This window comes from Pleurodeles waltl, chromosome 5, assembly GCF_031143425.1.
Source record: "Pleurodeles waltl isolate 20211129_DDA chromosome 5, aPleWal1.hap1.20221129, whole genome shotgun sequence".
NCBI classification, from domain to species: Eukaryota; Metazoa; Chordata; class Amphibia; order Caudata; family Salamandridae; genus Pleurodeles; species Pleurodeles waltl.
The window spans coordinates 1,553,112,545-1,553,128,292 of record NC_090444.1 but is presented as its reverse complement, the minus strand read 5'-3'; the positions used below and the strand labels follow the sequence as shown (position 1 = coordinate 1,553,128,292).

Genomic DNA, 15,748 nt, shown 5'->3' with positions numbered 1-15,748 from the left:
CTAGTCCACATTTTGCCCTATTACATCAGCATGATGAACAAATAGTTGTGGGATCAGCACAGAATTAGGTGAGACAGGCAGTTTCAGAGTCGGTGTGTTGGTCAGTCAATTTATTATCATCACCAAGAAGAACTTAGTAGGCACCCATAAGAATGGGAGGCAAAAAATCAGCAAAAACATTGCTGAAGTTATTGGCTGGACCGGGGGAGGGCAGTAGACAAGAATCAGTAATGAGTGGCTCCAGAACATGGGGTTTGACTATGCTGTCAATGCCAAGGCCTTAAAAAAACTTCTTATCTTTCTGAAAGCCTGTACACAATGTGGGTCACTAAGTCACAAGCTCCATTGGTATCTGATAGGGCAGTAATCACACAGGGTGTTTACTTCTAATCTAGCTCTCTGGAGTTGGACAGTTATCTAATTTAAATGCACTGCATGGCTGATTCTAAAACTAGTATGTAGAAGAGCTTAGCCACTTTTCTACGAATCAGTATTCTGACAGTTGACTGAAAACATATGATTGACAAAGATTTATCATTAATTACGACAATATAACATAAATCACATTTTTAGGTGGTTTGTGCAGGAGTTCTAAAATTTCAGTTTAAAACACTAGGTAGGCTATCAGGGTAAACCACAAGAGTCATATGTAGTACTAGAAAATGTATGTCTCTGTCCCATCTGAAACACGTAATATGGTGCAAAGTTCATGTTTAAAGTCTCACTATGCTACCACCAGTTCTTGCATCTTAATGGTATGCTTATGCTTTATATATTTAAACAGCTTTGACATTCTAACTCTGAGGTTTACTCTGCAGTATTATTTGGCAGTCGTTAGCATTTTCAAATGTTTACCCCGAACCCTATATTTGGGTTGCATAATGTTCCTCCATGTGGCACATTGGGTATGTGACTTATGCCACCTGTGCAGGTTTTACATACTTTTACCAATGACCTACCTAAAAGTAAAATGCACCATTGGGTGTTTCCCTATAAGTCATTATGAATTAGAGAAAGGTACATGGAGTGGGGGGGGGTTATATTATCCTGCAGTTGCCTACAGAGCCACATTGACAACTAGCCAGGCAAGAAAGGAGGGAACAGTACAAAAAGATTGATTTGATGCAAAGAACCTTATCATGTCACAAGCAAAACAAACATGGCAGGAAAATAAATCCCAATACCATCAGAAGAACAGAGGTAATATAATTGAAGGGATCCAGCTCAACTACATCCCACATTGGACACAGGGCATGGACCAAGAACATTAGATGATGTAAACACTTTCCTACACATGTCATAGTCAAATAAGAAATGGACACCAATTCTATAGGTATTTTGGAAAAAAACATGAGAAAACAGAATGTAGAAGACCCATTATATGTAGCTGGAACAAAGTCATGTGTAATATGTCATGTGGATAATTCAGTTTCCTTTTCAATTACCGAGAGGCATCCTAAAAACTGATAAAACAAGGATCTAGGGCATAGATGTGTCTATTGTGGTTACAGACATGGCTGCTGAGAAGGGAATAAAAAAACCAACATCATGGAGGAACAACATGTAATAATATCATGTAACACACATATTTCGTAAGAAGATATGAGGGCAGAGAAGCATCAGTGAATTCACTGATGTCAGAAGAGAATTTGAGTGTTGCACCGCAAGACAAATGGAGCATTACATCTTTACAGGCCTAACATGAAGAGCAGAGCAAACAGAATGCTACTAGGGCAAATGTGAGGAAATAAAGATAGATTTTTGTATTTCTCAAAATAAATCTTTCCACATATAAAAATGCACATTTCTAATTGTAGGAAAAATGCATGTTTTTTTACTTTACAGAGCATTTGGAACATATTAAGTATTGCTCTGTGGCCCCCAGCTAGAGTGGTGTGATAAATACACGGTAAAGCCCTCAAGTGGTAATAAAATTAAATAGTCATTCAACACCTTGATTTAGAGGTCCCCTTCCATAAATGGGGACAAACATGGGATACTAATGTGACTTAATGTTTGCTGAATTCATGCATGAGTTGTTATCTTCAGCCTATGCTGATGGAACCTTTCTCTATGATGATACGTTTATTGACCTTGAGGACTTGGACCATCTAAATGAGGAAGTCGCTATCCGAGACTTCCCCACATGAAGTGGGCCAACTGGTGGAACTTTCTACAGTATCCATGTAATATGCTGTGGCATTACTGCATTATTTTAATGATTCATTACAAAACCTATTAAGGGATGAGCTCAAAATAAGCAGGCCCCCCACTATGTTGCAACCTAGAAACAAAAGTTAATAAAACTTACAAATTGCTGAAACACTAGGAAGGATATCCTTGGAAGGCCATGCATGTATATTTTTGGAAGGCTCTGAATCCAAATCTGAGACCCTTATCAAACTAAGGGCTATTCAGGGAACACCTTACAACCAACTCTTTAAACTTGCTAATAATTGAACTTCACTCAAACACAGACTCATGACTAAAATACCCCAGACAAGATTCACAACCCACCCGAACAGACTATTATGAGCCCCACATTTTTGTGAGACTTCTGTGGGCGCATCCTACCTCATGTTTGTTTTGTTAATTTATTTTATAAGGTGACATGTAAGGGTAAACAGCCATCTACCCTCATTAGTTCGAATGAACATTATGTATTCAGATAGGTGTGAGTGTTTGGCTCTGAACAAAACGAAGTCAACAATAAACAAAACCAAACAATACCATTGTTAATCAACATTAGAGTCAGTAATTTAAACACACCATGACATATTTAGCCATGACTCACCACACCAGTTTAGTAAAGTTCAAATATTTATTGCCCTTTAGATAAAAAATGTTAAGATCACGTAAACCAAGCGCAAAACCAAGTTAGAAATATGTATGGACACCACAGGTTGACCCAACCTTCCAAAGAATCTCAGATTGGACAGAATATGAATTATTAGGCACTCAAGAATCACCATACAGAAGAACAACAATATCAGATGCACAGTTGAGATGGAATACATTGAGTTAACACAGATTTATTATTAACAATCAGTTATTTTGCGCTGCCAAATTTAGAATGTAACATTCTAACTCATTAACCTAATTAGATTAAGCATGTTGGACTTTATGCAAAAAGGAAAAGAAGACAAAACCTAATTTGGAAAACATCTATCTATGGCGCGAGCAAAAACAATGATTGGGTTTCTAGAAGAGAAAAACATGTACACCTGCAAGAAAGACAAATGCTCAAACTATGTTATACCGCTCCTTAATGGGTTCAGCAGGCAGTGAAGTCTTCTTCAGTGGAGCATCCAAATGGTCATCTTCAGTGGGCAGTGACATATGAGTTCAGTATATTTTGGATTTAATGCTTCTGTACTGTCAGTGGCACATAGCACATTATTTCACTAGCAGAAATAAAGGCACATCTGAACACAGCAAAGGACAAAGCAATATCTCCTCAACGTGTGAGCTTAAATCCCAATATTAAAGTCCCAAAAAGTAACTAGATACTCTATCATTGGTTTAGACTCTAGTGTGGTTTTGGACAGAACCAATTAAAACTAAATCACGTTTCTTCATGTTGCAATTCTTGTGTTCTTTTCTCCCTCATTGGTTCAGCTTCTTTCACTGCCATCACCATTTTCCATCACAGAAATAAAATGTTTCAAACTACATAAAACGAATGAAACACATTGTTTTCTGTGGAATACTATCTGACAGGAACTAAATAAATGTTTCAGTATGAGTGCATTTCCCTTCACATCAACAGGATGCTTCTGGAAGGTCAGAACAGTGGCAGTGACTTTCCATCCACATCAGCAATTTCTAAACATCACATTCTTTCATCTGAATTAACTTAACATTTCTAAAACGCATTAAAATGTGGAGTGTACACCATTTCATAAAACTCAAACTATTTATTTTCTGAACATGTAATTATTATTTTTTCATTACTCCCAGTTAGTAAAACATAAAATACATTTAATTAGACAGTGATTTATTTCTATTTTTGAAATATCTGTGTCAATTATCAGTGTAGGCCTCATTTTCTTTTCAGCCATGCACTTTTAAACACATGTTTTTATTTCAGCTAACCACCCAATTTTATTAGTAATTTTCACACTCTAACACTTCCAGTGCTCTAAAGTAACCAAAATGAGGGGTGCAGCACTTTATAAGTCTTCATAATAAATAGGTTAATAAATAATACATTAATCTAGGTGAGTGGAACCTGCTAGATTGTGCAATAGTCAGATTACTACATATTTTTGATTTTCCATCGATAATATAGTTAGTTAAAATATGTAAAAATAAAAAGTCATGCTTGCTATTTTGGAAAGAATGTGCAAACAATAACTTAAGTCTTCATTGCAACTTTGGTGGACAGGGTACTCTGCCGCGGACATGGCAGCGTACCCTGTCCAGCTGCACTATTTACATTTGGGCAGATCATCATGTTTCTAATGGCAGTGATCCCATGAGTCCACAGGAGGAATCCCTACACCAATAGCCTCAAAGACTTGGAGCCATTGATGTAGATGAATCAGACCTTCACCCTAGTCAGAGCGAACAAGCTGATGTATGGAACAGAAAAAAATGATGCCTACACCTTAGGAGAAAACTCACAGGGTGTGAGGTTCATCTAAATGTTTGTTTTTCAAAAGCAAACTCCTGTTTTGAGAGTTTATTTTTTGAAAATTAGAAGGTTTTCTGAGCAACCGCTTAAAACAGGGCAGCCATTCAGGAAACATTTAGGGACATACTTAAGAGCCCCTAACACCACCATAGAGTCATTTTTTGTATGCTAAGGTGGCTCTAAAGTGGCTTTTCGGCCATGCCATATTTACAAAGTGATGTAATGCATGCATTGCTTTACATTGTAACCCCCTGCACCACATTATGTCTGTGCCAGGCATAATGTGTGCAAGGGGGGGGCGTTCCGGTACTAGGAGTCCCACAGAAATGGCACAGTGATATTTAAAAGATTTGTGTGATATTACAGCTGCAAAGGTTGCTTATCAGCGTATCTCAGCTAACATATAATAAATCTAATATGTACTAAACACTGTAGTGTTCCCACTTATTCTACAATTATTTAATCAAAACAACATTCTGCTTATGTGGTCCTCATGACTGTAGTTTCAGCACCTTTTAGGCAACAGACTGTAACTCAGCTTCTCTCAAACTATGCTGTGCCTTGGTTCAAAGACAGTTTCAGAGGGCAAAAAAGGACCACCTATACATCACCAATCTCATTTCTGAAATCTTGAATAGTGTAAACACATCCCAAGTTGCCAGAATCTTTAGACTGATCATCAAAAAATGACAGTGATATACAGCCTGATGTACGGAAAAGCATGTTGCAAATTGAGGATGCAAATTGAGAACTGACTGTTTGTGACCTTCTTTTAATTAGCAATGTGACCTATGTACTAATTGATCAAGTCGCAAAATCTCCAGTTCATGGACAACCTGCCTAATAAATAATATTTAGTCAGGTCTCTATTTGTGATTGACACCATCGAAATCATGAACACCATCCACTCCGGCTCTCCATCTGAGCCCTGCCCTCACCACATCCTCAACAAAGCAAGCTCCGTCATCGCACCCCAACTACAGAAGATCATCAACAGCTCCTTCGAGTCCACCACCTTCCCAGAGAGCTGGGAACACGCCGAGATCAACGCCCTCCTGAAAAAACCCAAGGCGGACCCAAAGGACCTCAAGAACTTCCGGCCTATCTCCCTGCTCCCCTTTCCAGCAAAAGTCATTGAGAAGGCTGTCAACAGACAACTATCCTGCTTCCTCGAGGAGAAATGCACCCTGGACCCTTCCCAATCCGGATTCCGCAGCAACCACAGCACCGAAACTGCCCTCATCGCCCCCACCAACGACATCAGAACCATACTGGACAGCGGCAAAACCACGGCCCTCATCCTTCTGGACCTATCGGCCGCAGTCAACACTGTCTGCCACCACACCCTACGCTCACACCTCAGCAATACTGGAATCCACAACAGAGACCTGGACTGGGTCACCTCCTTTCTCACCGGCAGACCCCAGAGAGTCCGCCTCCCCTCATTCCGCTCGGAGGCCACTGAAATCATCTGCGGCATACCCCAGGGTTCGTCCCTCAGCCCGACCCTCTTCAACGCATACATGGCCCCCTCGCCAACATTGCCCGATTCCACAACCTCAACATCATCTCATAGTCCGACGACACCCAGCTGATCCTATCCCTCACCAAGGACTCTGCCAAGACCAACCTCCGTGAAGGAATGAAGGCCATCGCCGAATGGATGAAGAGCAGCTGCCTCAAACTCAATTCCAACAAGACGGGAGTCTTCATCTTCAGCTCCATCCCCTCTGCATGGGATGACTCCTGGTGGCCTGCCACTCTTGCAACCTCTCCGACTCTCACCGACCACGCACGCAACCTAGGATTTATCTTGACTCCTCACTATCCATGACCCAGCAAGTCAACGCCATCTCCTCCTCCTGCTTCAACACCCTCCGCATGCTCCGAAAGATCTACAAATGGATACCCATTGAAACCAGAAGAACAGTCACCCAAACCCTCGTAAGCAGCAAGCTGGACTATGGCAATGCCTTCTACGCATGAACCACAGCTAAACTCCAGAAGAGGGTGCAACACATCCAGAACACCACTGCACGCCTCATCCTGGACATCCCCCACCACTGCCACATCACAGACCAACTGTAAAACCTGCACTGGCTCCTAGTCAACAAGAGAATCACCTTCAAACTCCTCATCCTCGCTCACAAAGCACTGCACAACACCGGACCAGAATACCTCAACAGATGACTCTCCTTCTACACCCCGACCCGGCATCTCCGCTCTGCCGACCTCACCCTCGCAACCGTCCCACGCGTCTGCAGAACTACAACCGGCAGTAGATCATTCTCGCACCTCGCCACCAAAACGTGGAACACTCTTCCCACCCACCTGCGTCAGGCCAAAGACTTCCTTACCTTCAGGAAACTTCTCAAGACCTGGCTGTTTGAGCAGTAGCAGCACCTCTCCCCCTTCTCTCCCCTCCCCTCCTAAGTGCCTTGACACCCTCACGGGTGAGTAGTGCACTTTACAAATTCCTGATTGATTGATTGATCTACATGAACTCAGGGATGGTCAGTTGTAATCAACACCATTGCATCATCCCTGTATTTGTGTTCTCAAACAGGAGATATTTTCTTCAAGTAGATATAGTTCATAAAGGAACTTATCAATAATTTACAGCTGCAATTGTAGATCACAAACCATTGATGCATTTCATTGTAAATCACAAATACAGGTAGATTCCACTTTCATGCAACCATTTAATTGCTATTTTGGAATAATTCACAAAATACATTTTTGCAATTCAAAAAGTGTTTTCTGGGTCAGTTGCAAAACCTTTGAATTTGAAACCACATGTTTGCAACCGCAAAATAACTTTGAACATCATGCCTGTGGTTCTTACAAAGGGGGCCTTTTGAGTTTGGAATATTTCAAAATACGGAGATGAGTGTGAGAAAATCTAAAGCAGTTTATTTGTTCAAAGGTTTTAAGCCTCAGCTTTGCATGGTTCTTTAGGAAATGCATTGAAATGTGATGAAAATAAATGCATTAATTTGGAAGGAGCCAAATATCTGGTGTGACGGCAATGGAAACATTGGCAAGTGAGTGATTGTTAAGGGAGCCTGTACAATACAGGAAGGATTTCAGTATTTAGTGGTTAAAACGTAGGGGGACTAAAACTGGCAGATATATCTGTGAGAAAAATTGTTGTGAAATAATGGGTTATCAACAAAAAAAACAGGGAAGGTCGTACAGAAAGTTAAAAATCTTGTACAAGATAGGTGATGGAGATAAGCAACAATTTTAGTGTCAGGGTTCGGGACGGATTACAAAGATGCCAGAGACCTGGGGACTCATTACGACTCCGCCTGCCAAAGTCCCACGTCAGGATGACTGCCTCTGTGGCCGGCCCTCCGAGGGCCCTATTACGAGTTTCCAGCTGGGCCAGCAGTCAGAACCAGCATTTCTGCCCGCCGGCCCGGTAGGAAACTCACAACAACATCGTATTCGAGTCAGCAGCAATGTGGCGGTGCGTTGGGTGCAAAAGCACCTGTCGCACTTTTCCATGCCTGTAATTTGGGCAGTGAAAAGAACGACGGGGCTGTCCACTGGGGCCCCTGCACTGCCCATGGCAAGTGCATGGGCAGTGCAGGGGCCCCTGATGCCCTCTTTCCGCCAGCCTGCAATGGTGGCTGCCACTGATCAGGGGTGGCGGGGCGGGACAGGGCACGACGGAACAGGTCGGGGTTTAAAAAAAAACACATACCTTCAAGGGGAGGCATGTTTGTCTCCACTCCGTCCTCTTCCTCTTCCTGGCTGCACAGGCTCCCAGCCAATCACGACACTGATGTCACCAGCATGACAGTAGCGTTGTGATTGGTCTGAGCGGCCTGCTTCACCGCTCAGACTAGGAATGGGAGCCTGCACATGTTCTCCACTTGGATGTCCAATACGGCCAGCCAAACAGACATATACACTTTGTGTGCATATAGCCCTGCTCCGGCCCCCTCCCTCCAGCCCCGGCCATTACTACAAGGAAAAATAAAATGATAATAACGTAATGCACGTTACTATCATTAAATTTTTCCATTTTGAAAAATCCAGCGGGGTGACGCTCCTCCGCCTTAGCGGAGGAGCCACCTCTGGCAGCCTGGCACAATAAGAGAGGCCGGCTTGAAAGGGTTAGTGCGTGGGCCTTTTTATTTGGTTCTGTGGGCCATGACTCAACCAAAAACCATTGCTCATACACATACCCTTTCAAGATGTCCGATCTGGCAGTGTCAGACTGTCTGAAATGCCAGTCCAACATAGGCGTATTTATGTTTCTGTGTGATTGCATGTGTTAGGGTAGATGCAAGTGAGTGTCCTCAGGTGAGTGTGCATGTGCCTGGGAATTTGTGTTCATCTGCAAGTGTGTCAGTAAATGTGCGGGTGTGTGATGAACTTTCCAATAAGAAACAAGACAGATGGTACAAATGACCTTCAAATGTGAGTGAGTAGGTCGAAATTGAAACTAAGATAGTAAATCAGTTGTGGAGTGAAGGATGCACACACGCTAGAACCACAACATGTATGAGTAAAATCTTGTTTGAATGGGTGTGTATTGAATGAATGTGTGCTGCTGATTCACACATTCTGTACAGAAATAACAAGTAGCACAGGTGATTTACAATGACATGGTGTAACATTTTTATTTTTCTGGGAAATAACATTTTCAGGGCTATTATGACAATACCTCAATTGGCCCTGCCTTGATAAGCTTACTTACTTAAACTGAATGTAGCTGAACAGATATATCACTATAATGTGATACTCTGCCAGTTCAGTAGCAGCGTGCAGCTATACAGGATGTTACACAATGTACTACTACTGCATGTATGTTACTACATACACATATATCCAATTGAATCAAAGCCAAATAATGCTTGGAACAGCAATTCATCTTTTTCTTAGCACCTTACCTCATCCATATTTTTAATTGTAGGTGTCCCACCCCTGGTTGTGACGGCTCTGGACATATTACTGGAAATTATGCTTCACATAGAAGGTAAATAAGGAAATACATTTGCCTTTCTATAAATTGACATGCTTGACGTTAACACATTTTTCCCGCTCACAAAGGATCATTTATGCATATTGTACATGCTAAGCACACATGATCTATCAACTTCAACGTAGGTGTGAACCTCCATGTAGGGTTTTTAAACTTTTAAATTTCCTGCCAGAGAAGTCTATGGTATCTATAAACCAACACTGCTACTGAAAATAACATGTTTTATACATATCGCTTAATATCGCAGTTTTGCCATGTCTAAGTGCTGTAAATAAGAGGTGTTACTATTATACAATTTAACAAAATTCTAAGTATCTAAATAAGAAGGACAAATGGTTTCATCAGTCCTTTCAGTATGAAAACTAATTAACGGCCGGTCACACACAGATGTCAGCAATACGCATGTAACCAGAGCCCTGAGCCATGTTGCCATTTCAGTTGGAGAGATTCTCGCGCAAAAGTAGAAGACAGGAAAATTCAACTGTTTGTCTGATTAGCCCTGAGTAGTAATGTTGTGGTTCAAGACTTATGTATGAACCAGGATAGTCTGAACCAGTATCAAAGCGATGCTTGTTTGTATCCTGGTATTAAATACTACATGAACCTAAAACACAAACTCAGGAGACTGATACTGTTTGCTGTGTCCAACTGGGAGAGACTCCATGGGCATGTCTTCAGGATTATTTGCTATCTCACAACTAACTAGGACGCTCAGCGGCGCGTTTATAGCTGGAAGGGTTGTAGTTTGCTTGTTATGCAGGCTGCATGTATTTCTGTCAAACACAAGTAAATCTGTTCTATCATGGGGCTGTCCTCTATTTGCCTTTAAGCTTGTCACATCAGCTGTAAATGGTAAATATTTAAAAACATCCTCCTAATTTAAGTGAATTTCATATTTATTTCATTACTACTGATCGGCAGCACTCCCTTTCTGCAACCTGGGTGAATCATTTTCTATACAACACTGAACATGTTTTACTCATGTTGTGTTTCCCGCAGTATGGGTTACGCGGGAAACACTTCATGAAAGTATGTCAGGACACCAGCATGAGTTTCGGACTGGCACGCTAAAAACTCGCCATCCCTTTTATTGCCTTGCCCCTTACGCCAGGGGCTTACAATTTTCCTTCTCCACACAGGGGTAATGGCAGCCTGGACTGGGGAGGATCCCCCTCCCATTTGGACCCGTCCATGCCACAAACATAACTTTCCTCCTTTACCCCAAACAAAACAAGAAAACAAAACAAAGAAAAAAATGTGAACACCCAAAACATTTTTCATCACCGAACTGAAATGTCTACTCAGAGTCCAGCACATTAAACACTTCTTCACCGCTCCCTTGGCATTTCCGCCCACCTTTGCATCATGTCACTCTGAAGTCTTGTAGCTTACTGGACGGTAGCGGCCTTGGACAGAGGTGGGATCTCTCGGAGCCAGCCCTGGTGGGGTACGCACCACATTCTCGGTCATACCACTTGGTCCCAACATCTCTGCCAGACGATCTTTGTCACATCCTTCCTGTATGGTCCCGTGGGGGCCCTCTTGCTTTTCTACACACCCTCCTCTAGGTGTAGGGACCTCCTGCTCCGAAGTGTCGAGGCCACTGGCCCCCGACTCCCAGCCATCAGAGTCAATGGGTGGTGGTAAGATGTCGGTAGTAGCAGTGGCAGTGTCAGATCAATATCATTTGAAGAACGATATATATTTTTTTGTCACCGATCCGTGGCCCTTCTGAGCAGTGACCAGGGTGCCTTTTAGCCTCACCACAGTCCATGGCGTCATCTTAAACAGGAGTCTGAACTTCCCACCAGGATGTCTGTTTCGAACCAACACCTGGTCACCCACGTGCAGAGGTACAGACCTCGCTCACCTCTTCAATGACACTCGGTCATTGGCAGACTTGCGTTGGCACAGTCTTTCCATGGCTTTCTCTTGCAGGGTTGTAGGTACATCACACGGCGGAATGGTGTCTTCTACTGGTCTATTCATGCACAGAGCACTAGGCGCTATCCTGGTGGTGGTATGAGGGGTAAGTCGGTATTCCCTTAGGAATGCGTATAAAGCACAATCAACATTGTGGGCATTGGCCACAGCTATCCTCAGTACTTTATTCAAGGTCCACATGAGAAGCGCTCAGCCTCGCCATTGGCCTGAGGCCAGCAGGGCATGATTTTTCTGTGGACAACCCCCTGCCTTGCGAGGTCGTATGCAAATTCCTGACTAGAAAAGGGCGGGCCATTGTCCGTTCTTAGTTCCTGAATGAGATCATGAGTGGCCATAACCTTTTCCAACCGAGGGATGACCTGTCCAGCCGTGGTCATGTCCAGTATTTCCACTTCAGGATATTTGGAAAAGTCATCAATGACCACTACCATGTGATGGCCGTCAGGCAAACTCCCTAGGTCGGCACTGCCCGCTTTCACGGTTTGGATAGAATTTGTTCCGGGATTATCGGGACTGGGGGTTCTGAGGAACCCACAACCAGGCAGATGTGACACAGACGCACCTCTCTCTCAACGTAGCGATCCTGTCCTGGGAACCATACTTTACACCGAAGTCTGGCTTTTGTCTTGACTACTCCTTAATGAGCAGCATTGGCCAATTACACTATGTGGGATTGCAGGGACTAGGGAACCACCAACCTCAGTACCCAGAGCAGACACTCTTCTGGTGACACTGACAGCTCGTGCCGGACCTGATGCAGGGTGGCCAAAGTGTGTCCAACCTCTTCCGTCCATCTAGATAGGTTGTGTGCCATTTCATGCCACCTCTCTGTGTGAACACCTCTTATGGCAAGTTGGATGTATTCATCCTCTTGGGCAGCCTCCGTGAACTCCTGCATGGACACTGGCAGTGGTTTGGAGCGCTCGACCACCAGCCGAACATATTCCTCCACGGCTTCGGCCTCATCCTCCTCTTGTGCCTACACCGGCCTGGTAATCTGCTGGATTTTGAGACCCTGGGCGATAGATTACCATGAACTGATAGTCCTGTAGTTGAAGAACCCACTTCTCTATCCTGGGAGGAGAAGTGGATGTGGTCTGTCACCACCCTGAACAGCTGGCCGTATAGATAGAGGTGAAAATGGCGACAACCCTAGTGAACGGCCATGGCCTCCTTTTCAATGTGGGAGCATCTTTGTTCAGTCTCCATTGGGGCTCAGCTAACATAGGCCACCGGGGTCCACCACCTTGTTCACCACGTTGCGATGGAGTGGCGCCCAGTGCCACCTGGCTCACATCGACCGCTAGTTCCGACTCTTTGGCCGGATTGAAGTACCTGAGCATGATCTGAGCTGACAACGCCTTCTTGGTGGCACAGAAAGCATCTTTCTGGGCAGGTGCCCACTCCCAGGGGGTGTTAGTCTTCATCAGTTCGCGGGGAGGAGCCATGATGGACACCAGTTCATGACCATAACGAGAAAGATACAGACACCTGTGACTGAGGTGGGGGCAGGCACCATTTGAATGTTACACACCTTCTCCTGGTCAGGCATTATCCCTCTATTAGACAAATGGTAGCCAAAGAAAGCAATGTGATTTCAAAGAAACTCACACTTTTCTTTGTGCAGTGTGAGACCATGTTCTTGGAGACGATTGAATGTGTCTTGCATTCTGTCAAGATTCCCTTCTAGGGTGGGGGCGTGTACCAGTATGTCATTACTGATGTTGATGACACTCTCCAGTCCCACTAGTATGCCTCTGATTGTGTCCTGAAAGACTTCTGCAGCACTGGAGATTCTGAAGTTGAGGCGGGTGTACCTCCTGAGTCCCACGTGAGCTGAAAAGGTGGTAATTGCTCGGGACTTTGGGTCAAGCATGAGCTGGTGATAGCCTGCACTCAGATCCATCTTTGAGAACCACCTGGATCCACTCACTTCGGCCACGATGTCATCAATGGTGGTGTTAGGTGACGTTCACAATGGATTGCTGCATTGGGTAGCCTCATGTCCATGCAGAGTCTCACTTCCCCAGGCTGCTTGGGCTTTCGGGTGACCATGATCGGCGAGACCTATGGAGGGGGTCCCTCCACCTTTTCAATTATACCTGCAGTCTCCAGTTTTTGTAACTCCTCCTCCACTTTGGGATGCAGATGGAAAGCGACCCGGTGGTGTTTCAGGGCCACTGGCTGAATGGATTTGTCAATGTGAAGATATATTAATCTGCCTTTCAAACATCCAATTCCATCGAGTAACTCAGCATATTCAGCTATCTAACTTTCAATGTTTTCTTGATGTACACTGAATGCAAACGACACCAGCCCCAACTGTTCTGCTGTCCGGCAGCTCACTAGCATGCCAGACCCGTTCTTGGTAACATAGATGTTGGTCCTGACCATTTGAGCGTCATGCTCGATGTACGTCGTGAACACTTCTGCTAGAGGAAGCAGACTGGATGACCCAAACGTGAATACTTTGGCAGTGGTGGGGAAGAGCGTCGCTTTTAGTTGCAGGTTCTTCAGCACGTGGAGGGCCATAATATTGATCGAAGCTCCTGTGTCTATTAGTGCCACCACTGGCTTGCCTCCCACCACTATGCTGCATTTTGGGATTTGTTTCTTAAGACTGCCTCCCGGTTGCATGGCATGTATGAAGGGCATGACACCCCTTCTGATTTATCATCATCCATGTTCCCATCAGCTTCATCCGATGTGTGGATTTGTGCTGCCTGCACCGTCTTGTGTTGATTTGCCTTTTTGGAGGAAGTGGATCTGCATACCTTGGCAAAATGGTTTGGTTTGTTGCAATTTGCACACCGTTTCCCCTGGGCGGGGCACTGTCCTTGATAGGGGTAGGACCCTCCGCACGTGTAGCATGCCCATGACGTAACACTGGACTTTACATGTGACTTCTTTTGATCCTTTGAGGCCGTGGTGGCCACATTCACGGGTTCCGTCTTGATCGGTTTTTGCAGGGCTGCCTCCATGTGAGCTGCGCGAGCCTTCAATAGCTCCTTGGATCTCCCCAGTGTGAGCATGTTTGCCATTGACATCCCCGGGACTTGTAAGATGTTCTCCCTAAGCTTGACAGAGTAGCAGCCTTGTATAAATTCGGCCCGAATTTCACCCTCGGCATCTGGTAGGGTACAGGTGCTTGCCAGTTCCCTCAGTCTCACATAGAATGTATCTACCAATTCCTCCAGGAGTTGTCGAGCCTGAAGTAGGAGGATTCTTTCATAATCTGGGCTGGCTAACGGCTCAAAATCGGCTGTGAGTGCTCTCTTCAGTGACTGGTACGTGAAAGGGGGTCCTTCTTCTGTGATGGACTTACTGATCTTGTCTATGGCCGCCCCTCCCAGATGTAAGAGCATTGGACGGCGTTGATCATTGTCCAGGGCGGCAGCTGCGAAGTACGTTTCCAGTCTCTCTACCCATTCTTTCCACTTCGCTGCCTGGGCTGACGGTGGGCTGTCAATTATGAAGGGTTACAGCGTCGGTATGGATGCCATCGTGCACCACAGGCAATGACTACACACCTCCCGGTGGCTTGTTCCACACCTGACAGTTGCTCACCTGTGAAAAGACAGCCTTGTGGGCCACCCTGAAAGATCCACAGCAGGGTAAGTAGTGGGTGGCGTGAGCCTTGCGGGAGAGTGTGACCGTGGAAACCACCACCGAAGTTTGTAGTCGTCACTTGACTTGCTCACCACTCTTGGGGGCTGGTGAAGTATGGTAGCAGCACAGCCTGAGCCTCCCTGCATATAATCAGGAGCTCTTCAGGACAGACCAGCCCCAGGCACAGCCCTCCACATGGCAGCTGTGTGTCAGGCCAAGGAGGGAGAAGCGGGCCTCCTCTCAGCACAAGGAGCCCAATGGGGGAGGGGCTGGCACGCTCATGGTGACGTGCATTGAGGTCCGTATGCCGGCAATCAGCCTGCGAAGCCCCCAGGCCAGCAAAGATTAAAAAGGGGGCCGTCGCTCGCCGGAGAAAAAGGCACCCGCTGTGTTGACAGGAGCGCTGCCGCATGGTGTGCTCATTATGCTTGATAACCGTACCGGCCACGAAATGGTGCAGCAGTGAGGGTGGGGCCACCAACCCTCGTCGCCAGTTTGTTGTGTTTCCCGCAGTCTGGGTTATGCGGGAAACACTTCATAAAAGTATGTCAGGACACCAGTGC

At 45.0% G+C, this 15,748-nt stretch overlaps 1 protein-coding gene across 26 annotated transcripts in view; it reads left to right on the top strand.

Annotated features, from left to right (window-relative positions):
* The window catches only part of MYT1L (myelin transcription factor 1 like), a 1,206,615-nt gene that overhangs the window by 1,150,164 nt on the left and 40,703 nt on the right, over nucleotides 1-15,748 (top strand). For 24 of the 26 annotated variants that reach the window (XM_069235880.1, XM_069235860.1, XM_069235873.1 and 21 more), the window contains one exon: nucleotides 9,564-9,626. The exons of the other annotated variants lie outside the window; for them this stretch is intronic. In XM_069235880.1, the coding sequence (XP_069091981.1) occupies nucleotides 9,564-9,626 (63 nt within the window). The remainder of the gene's footprint in view (nucleotides 1-9,563; nucleotides 9,627-15,748) is intronic. 26 annotated transcript variants of the gene reach the window in all.